At 32.7% G+C, this 27,943-nt stretch overlaps 1 protein-coding gene across 1 annotated transcript in view; it reads left to right on the top strand.

Moving 5' to 3' along the window:
- The window catches only part of LOC113510803 (A disintegrin and metalloproteinase with thrombospondin motifs 12), a 98,615-nt gene that overhangs the window by 4,040 nt on the left and 66,632 nt on the right, over positions 1–27,943 (top strand). The window contains exon 2 of the mRNA XM_052896293.1: positions 19,889–20,249. Coding sequence (XP_052752253.1) covers positions 20,087–20,249 — 163 coding nt within the window. The 5' untranslated portion in view covers positions 19,889–20,086. The remainder of the gene's footprint in view (positions 1–19,888; positions 20,250–27,943) is intronic.

The following is a 27,943-nucleotide window of genomic DNA, read 5'->3' as shown; positions in this document are numbered from 1 at the left end:
GTCTAGGTACCTATCAGATGTCTATTACAACTATTCAAGTTCTATTTAAGATTACTCTACCATTACCATTAAATGAATTCCGGATAGTATAGGTACTCTGTTAAGTTTATTTAGTATATTATATGACAAATATGGAAAAAAATAGATAAAGAATTAATAATATGTAAGTTAATATTTCGTTGAATTTAGGTTTGGATTCCTATATTACAGAAACCCAAATTCAGGAAATACTTATGTTCCAAAATTTTGACGACATGTGGAAATATTGAGTATGTATTATTTGTATTTAATACGAACTCTATTATTGGAATTCCTGTAAATAGTAAAACTCCGTTCTAAATACATATGTGTTGTAGTTATTAGGTGTGTTATAGGTACGACTGCTGTGATACTCATATATTACAGACAACTGATTTTAAAAATTATCATTTACATTTAACATACGTAATTAACATAAATTATAATCAAATAAAATAAACCTCTAATAAAAAAGTGCTTGTTATTGCTTAATAATAGTTACGGTATTTCTAAGAATCATTCAATTTAACATTATTCATATATACAATTTGGAAATAGAGTAGGTTTGTCATTTTCTAGGGCATCTAATCCAAAAGATATTACATTCAAGTTGAATGTTATATATATGTATAAAATAAAGTTACTTCCCACTGTGTCTCTATGTATGCTTATATCTTTAAAACTACGCAACGGATTTTAATGCGATTTTTTAATATATTATATGTTATTATACATTATAAATTAATAGTATAATACTTGCATAATATAGCAGAGAAACCCTGATAATTTTAGAGGTTTCTAATGTGATGTCGTAAACACATTTTTTGCACTTACATTGCAAACACTGGCTGAACCCTTCGAGAAAGATTAAAATAATGTACAAATATTATACACCTTAAGAAGGTCTACAAAAAAGTCCGTGACGCTATATGTCTATTTCTTAGGGATAACATATTATATCCATTTTAATACTTTAAAAAATGGGAAATTATAAAACACTAATTGGGAAGCTATTTACACAAATACAGTATCAATCCTTATCATTTTAAATACGTTAGTTGGTTTGAGCATTTCATGAAGATTATTTTTTCCCTTTACAAATTAAATTAATATCTTAGGAGATATAGCAAAATCAAAGTAATGCGCAACGAAATTAATTTCGTATCGCCGTGATTCGACTAGGCCGCGCGGGCGCCCTGTCCGAACTGGGGGGCCCGAAGGTTTAGGTAGTGTATCACTGTAAATTAATATTATGTATAACGAGCAAAGATGATTTATTTTTTGTTTATCGATTTAACTCAAAAACTACTCAACCAATTTTATTGAAAGCACCATCTTCTCGGAGGAACACTCATACTCGGGGTATTTTATATTTTCCGTAAAGAACCTGTGCGACGCCGGGGCGGGTTGCTAGTTAGTTAGAATTTTTTTTTTTTTATGAAATAAGTTCAATTTTTATTTGAAATAGTATTCATAAAATGCAAATACATGAGATTTAATATCTTTTTATCATCGTTACTGCTTCAAGTAGAGATATTCGTAATTCACAGAAATATATTTTTTGTTTCATATTTATGATGATCTCGTAAAGTAATTTCCAGGTGATCTGATCGCATTCATGTTAATTTATTACGATAGCTATTAATAAGCAATGTGGACATTAGAAAAAGATATCTATCAATAGCCACTTTAAGCAACAAAGGCGAGACAATACGAGCATTATCGCATACGAAGTGTAATGCGTTAAGCTGAGCGGTCGTTGAAACGTCGCCCTTGAACTTGCAGTGGCGCATGGTACTCGGTACGCGTTACACCATATTGTTTAGATACTATTGTTACGAAGCAATATAACCAATATCTCTGTATCTTTGTGTCCTATAATTTAAGATGTTTCTATATAATAAAGTGTTACAAACAATACTCGTAATTATAAGTATTTAATAAATTATTCATAAAACATAATTACATTTTAAACGACTGTCGAAAAGAGAAGAAGAAAATTCATCCTATTTTGGTATTTATTTTTGGAATGATAAAGCTTATTCTCATGTTAGTTCCATATTAGATTTGTGAAGATAGAAAATACAGTTTTTCTTTATGAAGAAAAAAACTGCTTGCTGCAAAGCAAAATCTATTTATAGACACGATTCTAAATTCAAATATTTATCACGATCGATGTTTTTTATGAAGCAAAATCTACTCTATGCAAACTATTCAGCTTATTAACCTTGGAATATTGATTGACATTAGATGTTAATGTAGTACAAGATCATAGTAGAAGTAGAAAGAAACATAGTAAATTAAAAGTTATATAGATTATTTTGCAAAACCTGGCAATCTAATCGCTGATATATCTACTTCAAAATTTATTTATTATTTATTTTCCGACTTCATAATTAGATACGTCATTCATAACGACCTTCATATGTCATAATTTCATTATTGTTATTAACTGCCACGGGCGATCATTTATATTTACAAAATGCATATGTGCATGCCGACTGCTAAATTAATTATAACTTTTGGCATTACCGTGTCGGGTCATCTTTTTATTTTTCAAGAACAGTCAGGAGAACATAACTAATATTTTTGATCAACATAATAATAATTACGAACGAAAGATTCTTATTGAATCTTCAGTTAAATAAAGTAATATTTTTTATTATTTAGTAATATTTTGTATAATAATAATATAGGTCTGATCTTGGTAATAATTCTGTGTTCTTTCACATTTTTATAATTTTTTGTCCCTGAAACTTTTCGTTTCTTTTATACAACTTAGAATGGCAAACAAGCTGACGGTCCACCTGATGGAAAGTGGTAAGTAACCGTCGCCTATAGACATGAGCAGTACCATGGAAATAACAGAGTATACTGTTTCGCGTATGATACTCCCCATGCGTAGCCATTCCTGAGGACTCAGGTGTTATTCCTCTGTACCCTGTAAATTCACGCCATATCCCACCCTTCAAACCAAAACACAGCCATGCAAACACAACTGCTTTACGGTTGAAACACGAATGGAACAGAAGTACCCAAGCAAACGACTTTTGTATAAAGTCTCCCTCTGGTATATATTTTATATATATTTTCCTCTTTTCCGTTATTTTATTCGATACTTTATTGTTACTAAAACTAAAAACTCAAATGTAGCAAATTATTTTTTAGGAAAGAATACAAATTTGAACACACATTTTTAACAGGAAATGAACATCATGGTACCATAACTTCGGGACTTTAATGTCGCTAACTGGTTACACTTTATTTTCGCATATATATGTAGCATAATATATAGTATTAATTGTAATATGCAAATTGTTAAACTACAGCAGTCTCATTAGCATTGAAATCGTGCGTTATTTCCGTTGAAATTTTTTGGTGTAACCTACATCAGAAAGTGAATTCGAGATACTTATATTGGTACTGCTCAGGAGCTGTAATATCATATCGTAATGCACACATTAATAGGCTACAGAGTAGTGTAGCTGCATCCTGACCAGACAGATATGCTTGATCTAGGCTTGGTCATGCTTTGGACAAAAAAGGTAGACATCTTAGATATGCTTACAGGAGGAAGCGGAAGATACATAAGTATATCCATTAAAATACCTGATATCAAAAGTGATGTACTTATAACAATTGAAATGTAATGATGAAAATTTATATATAAATAAGAACATGACAGTATATATTTTTTTACATTTAACTGAAGAAAAGGCACTTAAAATAGATAATTACTGACTACCCCGATTCGGATTACGGTCGTGAGCATAATTTTTATTAAGAGATTTGGATTACACTTATGTGTATCTATTATGAGACTCCATTAATATCTACAAGAAATGGTCAAAATGAGCTAGAAAAGTGAGCGCTTGGTAACAAATATTTTCTCTTTAAAACGATAATGTACCTATTTGAATATGTAGGCACGAGAACTTTCAGTTAATTATCATCGTTTGAAATTTCCTTGTAAATATTTCTAAACATCGCACCATATGGTGTTCTATGTCTATGTCGTCTCGTATTCAGGTCGTACGTGATACGTACGTTCGCCAAATCTGTTGGACCTGCTGGAATTGGTTTGGTGGCCTCAATAATGGTTAACGTTAATAAATCGTGCTACTATGACACATAGTTAGGTACGACACATGTTACTAAATTATACAGATCATCATTATCATTACTTTAATATGTCTATCATCCACTGCTGAAAATTAGAGAGATATATTTCCTTCATATCTAAAACGTGTAATTATATAGATATACCGAGTTAAATATACTTGCAATAGACCACAGTCTGACACATTGGCCTAATTTTGTTACAGTTCAATAAAACTCTTCCTCGTCTGGTTTCCCTGAACTTGCACGCGTCCCGCGAAAGAGACTGATAAAAATAGATTTCGCTTACATCGAGTTATAAATTTTTTAGTTGTGTCGCCTCTCACTCAATAAAGATCAGCATTTTACAAGAGGTTTAAAAGCAAACTTGCCAGTAAAACGTTTGTTTTATTTTCAAGTCGTCGCAAGGTATTTTTTCGATGTAATTAAAGAAGCGAATACCTTTAAAATAGTTGTTCTCCTGTATAATTAAAGAGCGGCGAGATAAATTCTTAAGGATTGAATATCTATATTAAGATCATACCGAGTGGATAAATGGATTTAATGCCGCATCCAATTAATGTGAGCTTTTATCTCTGAGCCATAGACTATAATAGTTTTATTTTAGATACGAACGCGGTGGTGTAGAACGCTCAGTCGTTAAAAAGTTTATTGCTGGGCTTACATTACCATTGCAATAATTATAGTTGCAGATTTTTTTTACGATAGCAAATTTTTGTATACATTTATAATATTATAGTTATTTTATAAAAAATAATAAAAATATTTGTAATATACCATAATTTAGAATAATTTTATGGTACAAATATTATTTTATCTGTGTTATTTCTTTGTTGAAAATAATTAGTATTCACCTAATTTTTTCATTCAATCTCAATTTCATTTCATCTTTTTATATATATATATATATATATATATATATATATATATATATATATATATATATATATATATATATATTAAATGAACACTGCAAAACTGCAAGAATATTTGTAATAATTTATCGAAAAATAATATAAACATAATTTACTAAGTTAAAGTCTATAATAAGAATATTTGCTTCAAAGTTTTATTTAATATACTTAATAATATTATAATTTTATTCTTATTGAATATATTTTTCATGATTTATTTCTTTTGTGTTTATTATTTGAACATTATATTTTAAAAATTAATTCAAAATTAAGTAATATAAAAGTATAAAATGCAGCATGTTCTACCAGTAAATAAATGCCTACTAAATATAAATCTGTCTACGGTGATAGATACTGGAAATTATCTAATTGAGTACTTTTAATCTCAATATTCTCATAAGTGTATGCATAAGTTTGTACTCATATGTAGGTCAAATCAGTAGGTGTAACAACATTAATTCCAAGAAGCTTATATACTTTAGTGTTAAAGTTCACTCGATAAATGAATTTCAGATATATGTGTATTTTTAAAAATAGTATGTGTTGTTATGACTATTAAATAAATATAATTAGTAGTTGTTCAGCGATAACATGGAATGTCGCTAGTAAAATGTAATTCATAAAAGAACGTCCGCGATTGTTACGACCCATGACACGCTAATGTGGCCTGATAAAAATCCCGGCGCCTTTCTTATTCTGTCCTAATTAATTATGTGAACAATCACGTGTAAAAATTTTTGCAAATAAGCGTATAAATTATATTTTAGATTTTTCAAAAAAAATTTTTTTTTGTTAATTTCACAGATGGATTTTGTTTTTAAAGCTCGTGGTAATGCCATTTTAACTTTCGGGTATGGTAAATGTTTTCTTATAACAATTGACGCCAACGCCTAGTTTAATAGCTATAATATTACTTGAGTTAGTAGTATTTGTATAATGTAGTCTTATATACCTACTCAATGTGTATTGTAAATGTAGTATATAGTAGTAGTTTATACGTTTAGACTATCTAAACCATAGCATAGATACAGTTTGCGCCTTCACAATGTTTTTTATCTTGAATATATTAAAATGCTTAAACTCTTAATAAGTAATTTATACACTTACCGTCTTAATACCTAATATATCTAATCCTGTGAATATAATATTAAATAAAAACGCTGGGTTGTAGACCTTGTTTTTATGTAATAAGATTACTAAGTTTAATTACAATTATGCTATTGTTAAACTAATTACAATATGTTTTTTTTTTTCATATTCAGCCTTGTAGATGATTTATCAATAGGTATTTCTTACTTTTTTATATTATCTGTAGCTGCCGTAAAAAGTTACATTTAAAATATAAAAAAATGCGATCTTCTGTTATATAATATTTTTATAGCAAGTAGGCAGATACTCAAGAAATGAAATACTACATACTTATCTACATATTAAAATGATAAACAATCATTATTATATCCAAGATAAAATTTTATAACAACTTGTCACAGTAAATTATATGTTACAGAAGATGACAGAAATCAATCAGTACAATGTCAAAGTTAAATGAACGACAGACTGACAAGATAATTTCTTGGTTGGCAATCGGTTGTTATCTATTAATATAATATTTATTGTGAACATAAAATATTTATTATATATTTTTTCACTCGTAGCGTAGTGGTAAGTAGTGTAACTTAGGACTCGGATTCGATTCTTGCCGGTTTAGATTTTTTTGATTTTTGGATCCAGATACTTTTCGCCTAGTTTCGTATAAAAAAAAATAAACATGGTATTACTCTACTACTGTCTTAAATAAGGGTGGCAGGTACTATTTTTAATCTATATTTAGAAATAAAGACTGACAAAAGTTAATATGGTTTTTAGACTTAAGATTTGTATCTTAAGTCTATTAAATGAATGTTACAGTTTATTCATGTCTTTACATTACGCAATATTTTGATGCAGAAAATATGAGTATCTAATTCGTTGAAATATAAAAAAGCATTTGCTGTTATTAGTCTACTCATAATACTGTGTATCTGTAGCTTATTCGCCGATAGCTGACTAGCTAAGCAACTAATTGTATGCTGTTGCATTGTGACACTTCGTATCATATTATTTTCTTAATACTATTTCTTAGAAATTCAATCCGTTACCTATTATAATAAAATACAATCAGTAATCCGTATCGCTTGTTTTAATGGTCATCCATCATAGATCTCTATCACCAATACGAGTGTCCATAAACAAAATAAATAATATGGCTCCGTAAAATGGGATTAAGTTTAATAAGAATATATATATATATAACCCGTAGAAACACTAGGTGTCGAGAATCAAAACGATGTCGTTGTTTGAGTCGATAATTAATATTATATATTTATAAAAAAAATATTATGCTGTCTATTGCAATTCCTAATGGAATAGTCAGAGGTATTTGTCGACTGCTCTGTTGATATTATTTCTTATTTTAAAAAAATTTATTGAATAAAATATGTTTGTAGTGATTATATTATATATAGATAGTTTAATAAAAATTCTGACACTGCGATTTTTGATAAGGACACTTTTTTATTAATAACATTAAATCCAAATGTCTATGCAGATAAGAGAGCTTTGCTCGAGGAGGACAAAATGCCCAGTTTGCTAAGGACGCGGACACAAACTTACACTTCGAGTATATGTATATTATATTAGCTGAACCGCAAATCATTGATTTGACACCTACCTCCTCCTATGGATACATTTTTCTAATCGGGATAAATACTATTGTTTCTCTCAAGTTGCAACAAACAGCATATAATGACAAAACTTCATTAAAATTGGTAAGAAGGTTTTCGTATATTAGGATATAAAATAACATTAACCGTATTCTCCTTTTAAGTTTCTGGCAAGAATTGATGATTAGTACATGTTTCTGTTTCCAGTGTCTGCATCTTGTTCAAATGGATGTCAGTTTAAGAAAAATACATTATGTAACGGCTTCTGTTATCAATAATATGGTTAAATATAATTTGGTATTATATTATATCAGCCTTTAATTGTCCACTGCTATATATTGGCCTTCTCTATAAGAGTGGTTTGCTAGTAGTTGCCGCGCTTGGAAGGCGGGTTAGTAACCGCAGTTAGGCTTTGGTGATGTTTAAAAAGCAACGCTGCTGCCCATCCAGTGACCCTTAGTCACAGTAGTAGTAATATCAGAAATAAAATATCGGATAGTAGATCTTTTTTCCCCTCCATAGATAAATTGTTCATCGTCCGTGCAGGTCTTAATACTGCTGGATCAATAACTTTTAAATAAAAAAAAAATACATACGCATAAAATTTTCAATAGATGATAATGACCTGAAGGTTCTGAATCTGTTTCGTTCCATAGATAAATAAAAAACTTTATTACTGAAAAGATACAACTTTTTACTATCTTGGAAAAACTTTATTATCACGTTGTTTGCATAATTGAGCCATTCAGTCAAGCCACAATATAGGAAATGAATTTTCTAGATTCGCAACCACAATACAGAAAATTAACATTTTTGTATGTTCCGGGTTGTGTCTCAAGTTATTATTGTCTGATTTTCCATAACATAGGATGGATGTTCCAGTTTGAAGATTAGTTAGTTTTTGTGAGACACTTAAATATGTAATATGAACACCAAGGAAGCATTTCCCTAAATTCCCACACATAAATTCTTACAACAAACAGTTTACACAGTAAAAATTAAAACAAGCGTATTGCAACTTTTCCACCATTAAACGCTGTTAAATCTTATGCAAAATCAAGTATATTTATCTTAAGTTTTTAATCAGCGCCAAAATTATAATCGGCGACATTGAACTTTATTATATAACCGATGTTTTAGTTGATAATTTTCCAAGATCATAAAGTCAAGATTATACTGATTCATCTAACTCTTCATGTCGTAAAGTTAGTCTATAATTTTTTAATCTCCATAAGGTGATTTGTATAATCATAAACAATGTAGTTGTTTAAGATATATGTCTGTTTCATAATAAAGGCCTGCACAGACGATGGACGTTTTGTTTGAGGAGAGAAAAGTGGCTTTCTACCTAGTACTGTTTACGAATAAATATTTTGGGACAATATATGATTGAGTTTTGTTAATTTGTTCACATAGTCGACTTTTTACAAAGATTATAAAATAATTTATATGCCTTCCTATCTATTTTCGATATAAAGCGATTTACTTTAAAGTTGTATTCCGGTTTACAAGGTAGGATAATTAAAATACATCTGCCTCAATTTTACTATAAATGGAAGTTTATTATCTATCATTTTATGTACCATATAAATAAATAATTGGGGCAATTAAATCATTGAGATCTGTGAATCAAGATCTTCATGTTATAATGGGCTGCAATGCTGCTATTTTTTATTTAAATTTAAGTAACTATCGCTATGTCATCATTTAGAAAAAATATGTATTTAAACATTATAATTTTTTTGTTCATAATATATTTTTATCTGATTTACATAAAAAACTGTTACATCTTATGTATATTTATAAATAAAAATTTAATACTGCAGCGTTAGTCTCTTTGTCAATAGACGAATATTTATGAGTTAACCTTAAGAATAAAATCATGTAAAATTATGAAAAGAAAATTAAAAGACCTTTTTCTTGTAAACACAAAGGTGCGGTTTGAATAAGTAATAAAACAATTTCATTTTAGACAAATGAAATTGAAAGCGACTCAAAGTATTGTAAATAATTCAATCCACCTACGCCCTTTCAAAATGTATCCACGTAGCGTGAAATAGAATACGCGTGCATTTCACGATTTTCTCTTACAATCAGAAACTGATTTATGGGTCCTTCGCACGGCCTACGCATCCATTTCTCGCAACACAAAAAGAAAAGCACTAGTCACTTTTTAATTTTATAATACGCCTAAACACGATTTAGTGCTAATAGATATAAAGTGCATTCACTACGTCGCCCATAAATTCACATTAGATAGTTATAATTTTTATGTTTTTTATTAATATTTGACCAGTCAATAATTATTACAATCAATAATAAAAATACTGATACCATACTCAACTAAGAGTATAAATTTAAATTATTTATGTAATCTCTGAATATTAATATTTGCGAAGCTACCAAAGAAAAGAGAGTAACGATTTTCCTGTAGTTGTATATAAGTACATGCGGATCTGTGATGTAAATGGCTTTGGGAATTTAATGAATAAGGTATCTGGGATCCTTTTACTCGAGGGTGTTGTAAGTAGTATGTAATTCGACGAATATGTAAAATAATTTGTGAAAAATTTGCGATTATGTAAGATATTCGTTCAGTACACATACAAAGATGTAAATAAATCATAGAGCAAGTTTCTCTGTTCCTAAGTAACAAGTTGGATCAAAAATATAACAGGTGGGCGGTCTAGTCACGCGATGTCATTGTAACAAAAAAAAAAGAAGCTCATAATATTGAAATGTTTAATATCGTCGTCTGAGAGATATTTTTTATAGTAAATGCAGATGAATAGTCTTGGTCTAGTCACGCGATGACTGAAACAAAAAATATAACCTACAGCTCTTGAAAATATTCATTAATAAATATTTTAGTTACTTATTTTCACTCTCAACATCGTTCGCATAATCAGGATATAATCAATAGGTATAGGGTCAACTAGACAGGGTTACAAGTCTGCCTTTCTTCTGTCCTAATTACTACATATTAATTTACGTATAAAATTTCATGATGTTTAGGTTGTTAGTATATGCGTAATTACGTTGTACATACTATATATATATATATATATATATATATGCTATTATAAGTATCATTTGTCGCTCTTTCACTTGAGACAATTTAATCAAAAATGAAGGTGGGCCGCGGAGGATGGCCCAGTGTTGTTGTTCACGTCATGTTTCTGAAACAAAAAAAAAACGAAACCAAAATTAGAATTAGCTATAAATATCCTACTGTTTGAGATTTTTTTCATTACCAGAAATAGTAAGCAAGTTGACAGACTATCTGATTGATCGTTATAACTGTCACCTATGGACATGAATAATATTATGGATAGCACAGAATTATGCGTGGCACATGCATTAATTTACATGAATTTTAAACTACTTAATAATCTAATAGCAGTATATATGTCGTTTCACTGCTGGCGTATGGCCTCTCTGGAGAGGGTCATGAGCGCATACATAGATGGAGATAGACGACGTAAGTTACAAGTATGAAAACTAAGTGTGTTATCATTATATATAAGTACTAGTAACTGTGATATTACAAGAGCCACGAATTAACAATAAACCCCTTCTATACTAAATCATTTCAATAATACTATTGTAATATCTGTTCTTATAAATTGTAAACTTTTTCTAAAATAAAAATTCATTTGACAGTCGCAATACCCAGAAGACCATAGACCGCAATCAGGATTCATAAGAGAAGAAGAGAGAGAAGAGAAACACATCAAACACGACTCTGTTATAAACGGCTAAAAAATATGATTAATGAAATTACCTACGTGTTTAGAATAATTTATAAATTTAGTAGAACACAGTTTAGGTTGTATCTTCATTGTGTCATTTATATATAATTTACAACATAGGCATAGTAACGAAAACACCTGTTTCCATAATATCAATTATGTGTGAAATACAAAGATCATACTGGCTGCTAGCTGTCCCATTTATCGAATGTTTGAATAAGTGTTACATTATGTCTGCGTGGTATCAAATAGTAATGACGATATCGAGTATAATTGTAAATATAAAAAATATGGTATCTTCACAACTTAGAATTAGAGATATTTAAATGTAATCTACATACATAGGTAGGAATATAAATTATTAAAACATTTTATTGAGAGTTCTTCCAATAAATGGTAAAGTCGCGACTTCCTTTCAAATTCTATCAATATAAATAATAATAAATACACGAGTAGATATGAAATAAAAAAAACAGTGTAGTGAGATACCTATCTCAAACAGTTAACCTATTACTTTTTTAATATTATAAATGTGAAAGTGAGTTTATTTGTTATCTGTTAGCACCTTAGCGGATTAACCAATTACTATAAAATTTGGGATACACGTATTATATCGAATAGAGGAGGTTATGAGCTGATTTTACTCTCAGTCAGTGAACATATCTCGGCCACGCGGACGAAATCGCGGGTAAAAACTAGTAATATTATAAATGTGAATATTTGTAACGATGGAAGTTTGTTAACTTGTAAGTATTTTCAAAATGTTTAAACTACACAGTAAATATAGGATACAACTATATACCGTGGTTTTATCCGCATGAATTAGTATAAGAAGTACTTTATGAGATAAGTTAGGATAATACTTATCATGTACCATATTGTAATAATTTTTACGTGAAAGGGTTTCACAAGGGAAACACAATTCATTTTACCTATACAAACTTTCGCATTTATAATTAAAATTAATTTAGGATTAAGTATGCCTGCTTAGAACAGAATATACAACATATATGTACTAGCAACTGGCATGGACAAGGTACATGGTAATTCTAAATATGAATATGTATAAACTACCGTAAGTAACTAGAGAAAATAATTTAAATAAACAAGATGTCCCACGCTCTCGAACGCCCCATGTGTTTAACAAAACGTACATTGTATTCGAAGTTAGAAAGTAGTTTATCGATAATTTGGTACATGTTACGTGAATACGACACTAGTGGACGACCTTTGCGACTACCAAGCGTGCGACAGGACGAGTTGGTGTGACCGGGCGACACTCGAATCGCCACTTCACGCTGGCTGGATGCAAATCGCCAACGACTGACAAACTAATTAACACCTCTATCGCGTGCCTTGTGTTGCAAATGTAAAATGTAATTCCTACATCGTATACGGTGGGCGATAACTTCATGTAGGTGTGCATTTTAAATTATAATTTAAACTGCTTAATGAGGAAACAAAGCGCTAAGTCTTTTATTTGTAATACAACTTAATTATTTATAATTTATATGAATTTACAAAAAAATAAGCTCTACACATTCCTTTTATGAATCGGGATAATTGAAATATTTCTGTATCTAGCACATTTAAATAACGTTTTTTATAAGCAAATAGTTCTACTAATATTAAATTGGTAAAGTTGTTTTGTTACTTGTCACGCTTCAACGGTTGAATGACATTGATATAAAATTGTTACATGTATAGATATTGAATACTCTTTATATTATCAGAATATTGATATCGTGAAATAATTTACTCTCTCTCCATTACAATTTATGTCATTCATATTCGAACGAATAAACAAATTAAATTTTAGAAATAATTAAAATATAGTACTCTATTGCCTTTTTTTTTTGATGGGTGAATATGGTATGGAAACCCCGCCTGCGCTAACGGGATACGCTGGCGGAGCACCAGTGAAGGGTGATAGATGAGAATGAAAACAGGTCAGTTAGCCCATAATGATGAATTCATCAGAAATTAACCATGATAGTTTCCAGTGAGAACCGCGAGGAGGTCGACCTGGTTGGGTATATTGCTAGCAATGAGATTCTCAGTCTCCATTACTAACAATCCCTTTCCCCCTACTCTATTGCCTTGTCGTCCTAGCATAGAATGGGCCATCCCTTCTCTTTCTGTAGGCGTTGTAAGAAGTGACTAAGGGAACATAAAAGTCGAGGGATGGGCAGCAGCGTCCCTCTTAAAATATTACCAAATGTCTAACTGCGGTTATCAACCCATGGGCTAAGCATGCCAGTTACTGGTAAACCCCCTTTATGGGGGAGGGCTATGTTCAGCAGTGCACAGTTAAAGGCAGATATGATGATGATATTCTATATTTAATGATATCTGTAGAGACCAGAGGAAGACTTTGTACAAAAGTCATTTGCTTGGGCACATCTGTCCTATTCGTGTTTTAGAGGAATAACACCTGAGTTCTCAGGAATGGTAACGTATGGGGGTATCATAAGCGAAACAGTATACTCTGTTATGTCCATGGTACTGTTCATGTCTATAGGCGACGGTTACCACTTTCCATCATGGCGGCTGTCAGCTTGTTTGCAATTCTAAGTTATATAAAAAAGACTTACTGAGGATTAGTGTTGTAGATGGAAAGATAGTTTATAAACCTGCAGTTTATCTTAACATTGAAATGTACGGGATCGAAGGTATTGACATACGTCAATGTTTTCTTATTAGTAAGGTTGTCACTGCAATCATTATTTATTTGTACTTATGACCTTGTATTGAATTTGTATTGTATTTAATTAAATTAAATAAATGAAATCAAATTGATATAAATTAGATCGTATGCCCAAAATTCATTCTTGATCATAATAAATCATAATGATTATAAATTATAGAAATTAATTACTACAGTATGACTGAAATCGCTCTAGCGAAGACCTTTGCAGCTAGCAGTTCAATAATAAGGTCTGATTTTTTTTAAATAAATTCATTTAAATTAAGCGTTATTTTCATTGCAATTAATTTATAATATCTCTTAATGTTTAAGTACTATACTAGCATAATTTAAAGTAATTTGTTCATTGATTACCTAATCATACTTACATACAATTTAATAAAAATTATAATGTAAAACGCGTAGTGTCGCAAATTCTCACGCGATACTCGTAGGTACGACAACGGTGCAACCTACATTATTTTTGTTGGCCTATTAACATTCTTTCTAATCAAACCGGTGCCTATTGCGGTGCAGACACTGCCGTACTCATACGTAGCTATCTAACGACAGAATCTTTACTATTTATTATACAGTCGACACTTGAAAACGTTTCTTGCATAGAAAATTAATAGCAATGCAATGTTATGTGTCACCCCTACACTACATGTTAGGCCTTGCGCATATCATAGGTACTCGTTGGTGTGCTTTTTATAAAAATAGAACAAATAAAATTGATAGTATATCGCACACGAGTCACTGCACGTCAACAGATTAATCTATATTTATGCCTTTATTTACAAAAATTAAATGTTAAGGCACATTCACGTATTCGTAATAAATCACTTTCGACCCACAGCTAGATGTCTGTCTTTTTATATGAAAATAATGTTATCCTGTTATCACACAGGGCTTTTCAGCTCGATATAGGGTGATATTCAGATTTTTCATGCACTGGTGAATTTTGCTAGTCGACTGCTATGATTTTCTGGAGTGAAAAAGAGACAGAGACATGTACATTCTATAATTATTCTACACCTATTAGGTATTTATTATACCTATATATATAGATAGGTATCATAATTTGTATAATATAAGTTTATTGCACACGACGTCATCAAACAAGTATCTCTCAAAAAACATACGTGTAAAATGAAGTCAAGTCTCACGCGCACTAATATAGTCACAAGATTTTATATTTTTAGAATCTAAAGTTAAGCTCTTTTAATTTTTAATACAACTTTTTATATTATATGCTTATATGTTATATGCTTATTTGCCACGTCAGTGGTTTAAAAAAGTTCATATGTATAACTGGTAAAATTCAACTTTAGTTTGAACAAATCACCAGCTGAGTATTTTTTTATACAACATTTTTTTTTTGCAAAATCTTTTATCTTTTTTCGATTGGATAGTAATTTCATAAAAAATGTACACAGATGATAAAAACTTTCCAGAAAAAGTTTGTTAGATGGCTGTATCGGAAACAATATGGGTATTACATCGTTTACGGTACGGTAACTTTTTTTTCATCAATGTATTATTATAATGTTCTAGTGTTGATTTTTAGTGAGTGCATTAACTAGTAAATCTGTACAGCTCATTAAAATGTGTGTATTATAAACAAATAAATAAAATGTTTAATTTTTTTTCGATATATTATATGGGAGAAATAGCATGCATGCAGATACGTTTAAGCACTTGGTCTGACTCACTGTCGTGTGTTTAGAAACGATCGTAATGCAGTTTTCTGCGAAATCTTTAGTAGGTGTTTCGATGTAAATAACTAAGGATTGACATTGTCATCAAAGCCCCATCAGCTCATATTTCATTTATCAGTCTATTTTTTACTTACTGCCAAATATAAAATTGTTTTAAAATAAATGCATTTAAGCATAAACTAATAATTGGTCTCATTAAATGTGTTTATTATATCATATCAACATTAAGTCCTACAGTTCACAAAACTAAACGCACTATTCGTCTTTACAATTCAACTCCTTTAAATAAATGGTAAATATACTATCGGTACATTTTCTTTCAATAATCGTCGGAAGCAAATTTTTGTGTAAAATGTTGTAATACGTATAATCTTCTTGGGTGACATAATAATATAATTTTGTGTTTGATAATGCTACAGATTATGTAGGTGATCCAATTTATACTGATTCTTCATATATGTATATTTATAGCAAATTTGTACAACATGATGAACTCATTTTTTTACTAACTGTAAAGATAGTAAAGCCGTAGAGGAGATAAGATTGCATATTCTTATATTTTAAAGTAGAATAAATATATACCATAAGCCTATAAAAAATACATCTGTAATCAAACCTAAACTAATAGTTTTGGAATCTACTCGTACATAAATAAAGTTGTAAAAGTAGACGATATCTATACATAATAAATATTTAAGAAAAATTTACATGACATGTCTTAGTAAAAGCATAGAAACGAAAACCATTATATATTTATTTTTTATTTTTGTCTGTTTGCTTGTACAAGGTGACTCAAAAGAAAGTTCACATTTAAAAAATCGATAAAAAATTAAAAACAAGGAGTTTATTAAAAAAATGATTATTACATATTAAAATGTACTTTTTGGGAATTTATTTCTTGAAAATGATATCGTCCAAGTGTAAACCGTTGCGTTCACGGCATTCATTTAATCGAGCTCTAAAATTTTCTATGATGGCTCCGTATGTATTGTCCGAGATGGCTGCAATTTCGTGATGGATATTTCCTTTTAATTGTGCCAAGGAAGTCAGTTTGTTGACATAAACTTTAGATTTGACGTAACCCCACAGGAAAAAATCCATAGGGCTTAAATCGAGACTTCGTGGAGGCCGATTTATGGACCTCTCCTGGATATCAATTTGCCAAGAAAAATTTCACGAACTCGTGGTAAAGACCTGTTGGACGTGTGTGAAGTTGCTCCGTCCTCCTGGAACCATGTTCTTTGGTTATAACCAGAAAAGTTTTGCAGTTCAGGCACGAAGAAGTTGTCTAACATCTCCACATAACGGTCCGAGTTCACTGTAATTGTGCATCCCCTTTCATCTTAAAAAAAGTAAGGGCCGATAACCCCTCGCGCCGACATTGCAGCCCATACGGTCACTTTAGGCGAATGTAGGGGTTTCTGATTTTTGTGTTTTGGATTAGTTGCACTCCAGTATCGGCAATTTCATTTGTTTACATGTCCATTGAGATGGAAATTAGCTTCATGAATTACTGTTTTTGTAAAACTCGCGTACGCACAATGTACAATCCGCTCCCGAGAAACGCTCCATAGCGACTAAATTCCTAGAAGCTAGGCTACCCAATGACATACTCCCCGCGCCCCTCAGAATAGTTGCGTTCACGCAATAACCAAAACAAAAGTCACCTTTCTTTTGAGACAATCTGTATATATGTTCCTGTATCATGAAAAAATCTTAAAGAACTAAAATTCTGGTGTATATTTTATCTTATTAAGCATAATAAGATAAAATATACACCAGATAGCAATCTGGAAGTTGTTTATTTTATTGTTTATCCTACTTCCAAAATCCACGAATACGAATCCATTGGTAAAAACTATTATGTAAAAAGTATTGCACTGTTTATATTTTAGTGCAGTATGTGAGATGTTGAAAATAACGTGATCGATTTTGGTGACATTGTCATGGTATATTTCAATTAATAGAAGTCGACCTACTGTATATAATATGCATCTTTATAAATCTATAACTGTATAGGTTATATGGAAAGATTTTGGGTTGTAGAATGGTATTTTTATCGAAAAAGGGCAGTAATTCGACCGAGGACGGCCGAACTTGGAGCTGCCGGTCTCAACAAATACAATAAATCAAAATTGATATGCGAGACGCTGACGGATACCCAGAGCGACTGCGTGCCACCATCAAGCCTTTTATATTGACTTCAATAGTAAAGAGCACACATAGAATACGTTTTGTTATAAAGTGTATTCAATCAACAAAGAGTCTTATTTTACTCAACTAATATGATCGCCTGGATTAATATTGAGATACATCTCGAAAGCAATTATCACATTATATGAAATGATAAGAGTTTTCGCATAAGATAAATTTTGCATACGACTTCGCCTCTAGTTTTCAAAAAACTGCTTCTGTAACAACACAGACTTTATGTAGAGTCCGTATACATATCCTTTGTAGTACGATATGGTTTAATTCTCAATAACCACTGTACTAAAAATAATTTCTATATGTATTCTTATGTAATTGAGCGTTTTATCAGTATAATAATTAGTATGAATAACATAAAAATACTAAATACTAATCTAAACATTATACTAACGAACATTACCATATATTAATCGGTTTGACAATTATAAAAATGACGATAAAAGCATTATTTTAATATTTTAAAACAACTTTTTATTAAAACAATACCTATAGTGATAACTACTAATTTATCAATCTCATAGGTTGATCCTGTTCGTGGATCGTACTCCGTTATCTAGATAACATTAAAGACATTAAAAATCATAGTACGTTCGTTATTATATTCTATATATCTTGATATGTCAATCTAATATAAAATGAACAAACAAATTATTAAAATAAAAGGATTTTAATTATAATGTGATTTTATATTTAGATTATAATTTTTATATCATACGTGCCAAACAAAAATAGTAGACAAAAATAAGTACATTCTTTTTGTAATCAAACGACAAACATTCTAACTGTTGGTGCCACTCAAAGGCCTTTGTGTCCTACGGGAAGTGAACAGATAGTAAAAGTAACTTCTGACTAAAGATTTAAAACTTTGTTCCTGGCGCGATCCCTGGCGCCAACATACCACGCCCTCAGCCCCTTATCTTGAGGCACGTGGCCGTGAATATGCTACGTCAGTGATACTCAAAGCGTGCTCCGCGAAGCTCATTGTTCCGCCGTAATATCACAAAGCACATCATAATTTATTGGCACATAATATAAAAAAATGCATTTTTGCAAGAACGGTCTGTGACAGAATTTAGTGTTACTGCGGAGAAATGACAATAATTTTGTCGCATTATATATGAATCAATGTAGCATAATTAAAATATTAATATACCTAACTTAAACAACCCACTACCGTCCCACTGTTGTTATTTTTATGTAACTTTAATTACTGAATAACTAGGTTTTTAATTTTAGGGATTTGTAAAATATTTAAATGTATCAAAAGTGGTCCATCGCTAAAAAGTTTGAGAATCACTGTTACACCATTGTTTTATTTTTCCTAGAATACATTCCAACATAAAAAGGGTTCCAACGTTTATTTTTTATTGTTTCAAGGATTACACGAACAACTGTCGTTCGGTATGAACTTTCTTAGTTTTGCGTTTACGATAAGCAAAGTAGAAATCCTTGTCGATAAATATGTGCATTTCTATAAGGATGACTGTTTATGCCATAAATAGTGTATACAGGCGTCTGTCAATCATTCTTGTTTTATCGCGATTCCTCGAAGAAAGTTGTGTCTTATACAGAAACTAGATTCAGCTATTGATATGTCAAGTTTTTGGTGTCAATGTTGTTATAAAACACGGGGCCATCGCTACGCACTCTGCATGTAATAATTCCATGAATTTAATTTGAAACAAAGTATCGTTTTATAAGAATAATTATTAAGTAACGATAGGTATGAATATATTTTTTATTATTTTTTTTTCTTTATTTTCAGATTATGATGTCAGTTCAACAACACAGAAGACGAATAATATACTCATCTAATTACAAACATAAAATGTAATCGCTATTAGATAGATATTTAGACAAGTGGAGTGGAGTTTCAAAAGGCAGGAGTAACGACACATATAGCCAGATATCCGTGTAGCGTAGATTCTTGGTGTATTCTAGTGGTTATAGTGTACATAGAACGATGGATTTGTGGTGTTTTGCATTTAAACTATTACTCTTCCAATCATCGATGGCGTGGTGTAGTGCGAAGCACATAGTAATAGATAATATGCTACGAGTAGAGTATCCCGGGAGCGACGTAGAGAAAGAGGTCCAGGATAGCATAAGAAACCTAATACATACTGGTAAGTGTATTTTTTTTTTTACCATAATTAGACACTCGTTAAAAAAAATGAAGTCTTAACTTGAGACTTTGACAGTAAAATAATTGAATACTTCATTCGACTCAACCTTATGGTAAATAAGCATAAATTTAATACAATTATTTAGTAATTAATGTAAATATTAATACTCAGGTTTTAATAGACATCTCATAACTTTTACAATTTAGGTGTACGTGACAAGCAATCGTATAAATTGTCAAAACCAATATCCGAATAATGTATATCCGAATTCTATATTTTGAATACACAGGTATGTGATTATCTATTAGATATTCGAGTCACTACTCGATTCTGCCTGTCTCGATACATCACCATTTGAATTGAATATCTTTTTGCATTTTGTAGAAAAATAGTTTCTCTCCGTAATTAATTGTTTGTTTTATTTGTTTATTTTTTTTTTTCATTATCAGCATTCAATCTATTTGTCGTCGTCTAACCCTTTCCATATTTCTAGCCCAATAGGTGAATATGAGAATGATAATATATAATATATATATACTCGTATATATGTTTTTTACTAAAACTTGAGGTAGGTTCTATTCTATTTGTTCAAAATTAACCTTTTTACATACAATGACAATTGTAGTTTTTTATAAAAAAGAAAATTGATAAATAATTGAAATAGAACAAAAAATCATATAATACAAAAAGTCAACAGACGGCATTTTTACTTACAAATAATATAATTAGTAAATAAAAATATATAACAAGAACCAGCACATTTTATAAACACTATTTTTATATATTCTAATTAATCATTGTGGTCAGTCTAGTTTCATTACATTTATATATCCTACACTAGGCGTTTACCGCTATTGTTTCATCCCCAGGAATCCGTTATCGGCTGTTCCCATGAAACATTTTGGAAATCCTTTCTTAATTCAAACCCATTGGCGTTGATTGTGTGCCGAGATTACCGTTGGTACACTGATTTATTTCTCTATATGTGAAATCTTAAAAGAGTCCTTATTTAAAATTTTTCCTTATTGTCTTCAAAAAAGTAGAAGTAAAATTAAACAGTACCTATTGTTAAAAGATTTACTCACGTATTCTTATTTGATTTACAAATGAACTCATGGCAATGATTAAATTTTAATTCATACTTTTGTGAAGTTTTACATTAACTGAATTTGTTTTACAAATGTCTGTAACATTTGATTGAATTTACCTAATAAAAATATTTTATAAAAAAATTCAATTTCGAAAAAGTTAAGCCCTCACGAATAATAAACAGTTAGTTCTCTATTGACAAGGATACGGTGGTAACATATTAACAAAAACAAGTCATCAAACGAATTAATAATCTTATTTTTGAAGTCAGATATATATAATATAATTTAAAAAGTTATTTTTTGTTTGGTGCCCAAATGAATGCAAATCAAATCTAACTTAGTTACATTCAAACTGAAATACCATAAATAATTAAGTTGACAGTTGAAAAGGGTAGTAAATTGTAAAGGTATGTCGTAAGTTGATTAAAAATGTTAACCTAACTTTATAACTAAAAAAGGAGTAACTTAACTCAAATTCAATTCGAGTGCATTTTTTGTGTAAATATTATGTGATATCTGCTAATTCTGGGCCGTATTTGATCATTCTTTTTGTAATTATTAGGTATATAGCCGTGTTGGTTTCATATTAATTTTGTCATGACTACAAATTACCTGATTTTTACAAAATCTTATATCTTGCATAATATATTTTGAATTATTTCCAGTTAAAAAATGAAATGTAATAAATCATAACGTGTATTATAGTTATTCTAGTGTTAAATAAAGTTGTTAATGTTACATAATATTATAATTTTTTTTTTATTTAATTTTTATTAAGGTTTTTTATAAAATCAAATAAGAGATAATAGTAATTGAAGTCGCGGAATTTTGTTTCCAGGAACATAAGTGTCTATTTTGACGTACATATAAATAAACCGTACCTAGTCAACAATTATTCGCATACAATATTAGAGTTAAAGTCAAGTGTATTTCAAGCTGTACTCAAAATGAGGCGTAAATCTAATGAAACCAATAACCGTAAAACGGCAATGGTTTGACGGGATTTATAAAACAATACCATTCTGTAAGTACGAGGCCTCGAGACGGTCTTTCAACTTTCGTTCTAAAATTGGTACGATATATCTTTCATGTGGTTTTGTTTGCCCTGTGCTCTCTACGTAATAATAACCGTACAATATAATAATTACGTAGTGATTTAGAAAAAAATATTCTTATTAGGGTACCTGTATTCTATAAAGGGTCTTTGATAGAATATTTGATAATTCAAGATCCAGCAATAGGTGTATGTTTTTAAAGTATACATACATAAGTACGTATGTACCTACATACATTTTTATGGTGATTATGTGCTGTATCAGAAATCTGAAAGTTTTGTTTCCTGAATTAGTTTACTGGAAATCCAATCCAAAACCTTAGTTAAGCAAAACAACTTATTAAAATTATAGTTTGGATACAAAGTACCTAATTTGATTACAACTTCCTTATCTAGAGTAGACCCCTGTGGCTATAATAACTAATTTAATAAAGTTAATTATTTATTCATCTCGATTGAAATCCGCATAGGAACCAGTCGGTAATCTTCGTGTCAGAATTACGATTACCATACAACGTATCTATAGTCTATAATCAATAATTACACTTATTATTATGATTCGGATACACTTATTATCATGGTTAAGGTTAATTATAATATTGTTGAGATTTCATTTATAATTATTTGACCTAAGAAAGGGTTTTTCAGGTTTATCTAAAAATATAACAATATACAGGTTATTTAAATGGTAAATTAAAAATCTGTACATTTCTTTTCGTAATAAATTTCTAAGGAGACAATAATTAAGTAATGGTAACAAGATGTGTGATTTTAAATATTAATGTCTCTCTTTTTGTATAAGTCTTTATGAGGAAATTGAATTATAACAACGAAAATTCATAGTCGAGTATGTATTAGTGTAATTTAAAAATTGCTATATGTATGACTGAATTGGTGATTAAGAGGTGATTAAGAGGTCCATTATATGAAGTCGCATAGAGCAAAAACAGCTACGTTAGTTGGATAGTCATGTATAGGAAAATAACCCTTTTTTTTTTTTTTAACGTCTGGAAAATGCTTTATGCAGACCCATACACCTTGTGGGAGGTGTTTACTGTGGGAGTCCCCCGTAAGGTGGGGGTGTACCCATATAAATATGTCGGAGACATGGGTTCATTACGACCCGCCCCTTGATGGTAAGAGCGAAGATAGGGTGAATGGCGTGCTCACCCTGGGGGATGCGCCGGTATATAACACATCCCCCAGGACCATTGGGACAATACCTTCCCACAGGTATCACCCCGGCCCCAGTGGGGACAAACTGGGCATAGCGTCTGACTCGTCTGCGGCGGATTGACGGTGCGATACTAATGACGGCATCGCAGAAATATCTCTCACTGCTCACCATCCGCCGGACTACGGCGGGCACGAGAGATCGCACAAACAAGTCATCATCGGCATACGCTGGGCATTCCAGCGTATGCTCCGCCGTGTCCTGGTCCGCTCCACAGGCATGGCACTCCTCCGTCGGCTCCCTGCGCGCGATATGACACAGATATCGCCCAAAGCACCCATGCCCATATCTGTGTCATCCTGAAGGTCAGCGGCGCCGCCTATCCATCCACTTCTTAAGTGGACGGATAGCCTCGACGGTCCTCCGGCCGGCCGATGGGACCAGCCGCTGTTCCCACTCCCGCTGCAATCGAACGAGCGCAACTTCCAGGCTGGAAGGCTCGGCACCCTACGCCTCCGCTCCGCACGCCACTCGTAGACCGACGCACAGGCATTGGCCTCCACTCCCAGGGCGGCGTCTGCTCCGTGGAGATAGTGCGGTATCCGCGTATAATGCGGATCGCCATTATGTGGCCTGTTTAAACAGGCCACATTTTGCCTCTCAGGGCCCTGTTCCATATCGCCCCATTATAAGGCCATGGACCTCACCACCCCAAGGTAAAGGCGGCGTGTGCTTTACAGCAGCCGGCTTAGCATATCTGGAAGTGCCTACGGAAGTTCCAGCGACTGTCTAAGTCAAGCCCCAAGTACCTCATATGGGGCTTGACGACCAATCTCTGGCCACTGACCATTATGTGGGCTCCCTCTGGTGGCGCTCGTCGGGGTCTGTGAAAGCAAAGTACCTCCGACTTCTCCAGCGCCACATGGAGCCCAAGGCGACGCGCACGACCGACGACGAGTGCCACGCTTGCCGTGGCAAGACGGGCAATTATTGTAAGTGCTCCCCTTGGCAACAACAAGCGTGTCGTCTGCATAGCAGACAACATCGCTGCCGGAAAGTTAAGTTCCAGTCATACATGTCCCACAGGATCGGTCCCAGCACCGACCCCTGTGGGACACCACGCTGACTCCCTCGACGCTACCGCCCCATTCTGTCCCACGCAGTGCACTATTCTGTGCTCTAGGTAGGTCCCGATTACGTCCCGCAAGTAGAGAGGCACTCGATGATATTTTAGTGCCTCCCTAATGCACGCGAATGGCAGGGTGTTGAAGGCGTTCTTGATGTCATCTGCCAACAGCACCCCAAATTCTCATCCGAGAGAACCCGAACACGAGCGACGGCATCAATGGTGCTCAGACCCGCACGAAATCCGAACTGCCTCGGGCTGAGGCCGGGACCTACTTGGGACAAGTGTTGGGTGAGGCGACCTGCTATTATTCTTTCAAACAGCTTGCCAACCTCCCCCAGCAATACTATGGGACGGAATGCCGAGGGTGCAAGGGAACCTGCGGGGTGCCCCTCCTTCCGTAAGAGGACCACTCTACCCATCTTCCACTCGTCGGGAAATCGTTGTCGAACAAGGGCAAACGCGGCCGGGTATCCCATCAGGCCCCGGGGCGGTGTTCTTCGCTCGGAGCCTATCCACAGCCGCTGCAAACTCCTCCTGGGAGACTCTCATGGCCCCTACAAGCACCGCTAACCTCATTCCGCGGTAACATAGGGGGTGTAAACTCCGGCTGCGCTGGGAAAAGCGCAGCCAGTACCTCTTCCAGCTGCTGGGGGGATGCGTTCCGCTTCTGGGGGCGCCCAGGGGCGCATTTTGCCCCTTACCGTACGGTACGGGCGCCCCCATGGATCCTTATCGAGAGTTTCGAGAAGTCTCCTTGGCGCTGGTGATGGCTAGCCGCAGGGTTTTCGTCTTCTCCCGATAGACCCTGTACAGCTCAGCTTCCTCCTCGGCGTTGCGGCCTGTCCTTCTGCGGCGGTACCGCGTGTACTGACGTCGAGCGGCCCCCAGTTCATCTCTGAGGGCCGCTATCTCCTCCGAACCAGTACACCTGTCGCCGAGTTCGATCATGCATCACATATCTGCGTCAATACCTCCGTGAACTGGTGTATTTCCACCTCCACAGGCCTGGGACATATATCATTTACCAAGACGTCCCTATCAAGACGCCTCAATGCCCATTTGGGGAACGTCGGGACGTGCCTACCCCCCCGGTGATCGAGGGCCGGGGCCAGGAAAATAACCCTGGATGGTATGGTGTTTCTATAAAATTAGCACATTACGCTTTTACGAATAAGTTGGTGTCAACTACCACACGCACTAAGTGACAAGCATAGCTAGTTAAATATAATCGTGAAAATATTGAGAAACACGCACAAACATTTAATTATCCTGTATACTTACACCTACACTGATGGTCTTGAGGTCGGTGCTCTGTCGTGGCAGGGGGCGGGTGCCCTCGTAATAGACAGTAATTACTGACATACCTACTGGCATGTCTCTGGTTGCGGGGCTTAGTAAATTTGTCTAGCCGTCCCACGCTCTTATAAGGTACCCACTTTACAAGCATATACCGAGGTCAAATTTACTCACGTCGCATCTGCGAATAATACTAATTATTCGTAGCATCGTATTAATGACAACACGCTGAATGACAAGTAGATTTTACTCGGTAAAAAAAAGCAGCGGTTCCAATCGTGTTCGTGACAAAATTATCATGGGAACAACACGAAAATAAACGGACCCAATTGTTTTGGGAAAACAATTATCAATATAAGATATAATAAAGATATTTTCTAATATAAAGAAATACAAAGGAATAGGGAACCTCCTTCTCCTATTACAAACTGCTTGAAAGTTAGTGTTTAGTGCAGTATTGAAAAGTCAAATTGGTTCAGAGGTTACAATAGTGTATTATGTGCTACATATATCATTTAGGTACTTATTGTAATTGCTTAATTATGAACATTAAGTTTAAAGACAATTGCGAATATTTAAAAAGTTTTAGAATACATATTCCATACGAGCAAAGCATAACAGAAAAGTGGTCAAGTCCAAGTTGGACTCTTATAACTCCCGTATACAATTTTATTATATTAGTAACATAAAATTAATAAGATGTAGATATGAGATAAATTGTGCCGTGTGGTCCAGGCATAGAATAGGTCACCCCTTCCTTTCTCATAGGAATCGTACGGGGCGACTAACAAGGCGAGGGATGGGCAGCAGTATCCCTCTTAAAACATTTCCAAAGCCTAACTGTGGTTCCCAATCCGCCTGCCAAGCGTGGCAACTACTAGCAAAACCCCCCAATAGTCTCTCCTTTACATTCAGCAATGGACAGTTGAAGGGTTATATGATGATATTATGATGAGATAAATTAAACTGTTTACAAATATCTTTATAGTATTTTTATTATGAAATAAAGGCCCAATAATTTATTACTATTTCGTTTATGGATATTTTGATCACAGTTATCGTCCAAAGTTACATGTAAGGTAAGAAAAACTTATCAATAATCCCAATTTACATACCAGACAAGATATATAGATAATTGAAATTAAACAAAGTTCATGGGACCTTTTGTCAAATATATTTATTTATAATTTAAATAACTTTATTGACCAAAATTATTATTTTTATTACCAATTTATTACCAAGCATGGCAACTACTGGCAAAACTCCCCTTATGGAAAAGAATTATGTCCAGCAGTGGACAGTTAACAGTGGAAATAATAATTGACCAAAATAAAATAAGGTACAAAAGGCGGACTTAATAATAGTAGCATTATTTACTAATCAACCTTATACAGTGAATATACTGAATGTAAATTTGATTTTTTTTTATTTTGTCCAAATTTAAAATAATCAGAGTATTGTTTGGTAAATGAAATGAAAATGCCTATCAAAATTTTGGTTTAATAAAATTAATAAATTATAATTCTATTTCTATAAATAAATGTAGGATAAATATCTAAGAATTGGGAAAGAATATTATAGAACGGTGTGGTATGTGACCTCAGTCAGCAAGCAAGTATCGCGTGTCTAGCGCCACGCGACTGCTGACTCCGCGCACCTATATTTCTAATGAATTATTAGTTACGTGAAGATGAAAACGCGAGATGTGTATTATATGTTATAAAACCCGTTCATGTACTTAGATTATTATTTATTTATGTAATACTTCAATTTAATTTCACATTTCTTTTACGCAAAAAATAATACACAAATTAAAGGAAGTTTTTCGATCTAAAGAGTAATTAATTATTTTTAAATCTTGAATATCGCTGCGATAAAAGTAATTAATTGATAATATAAAAATTTAATCATATTCTGTGAATTAACAAAATAAAACAAGAATAAAAGTCC

Source organism: Galleria mellonella, unplaced genomic scaffold (assembly GCF_026898425.1).
Source record: "Galleria mellonella isolate WM207_F2 unplaced genomic scaffold, CSIRO_AGI_GalMel_v1 utg32, whole genome shotgun sequence".
Classification (NCBI taxonomy): Eukaryota; Metazoa; Arthropoda; class Insecta; order Lepidoptera; family Pyralidae; genus Galleria; species Galleria mellonella.
The sequence above is the reverse complement of the archived record's forward strand: the minus strand, read 5'-3'. Positions and strand labels throughout refer to the sequence as shown.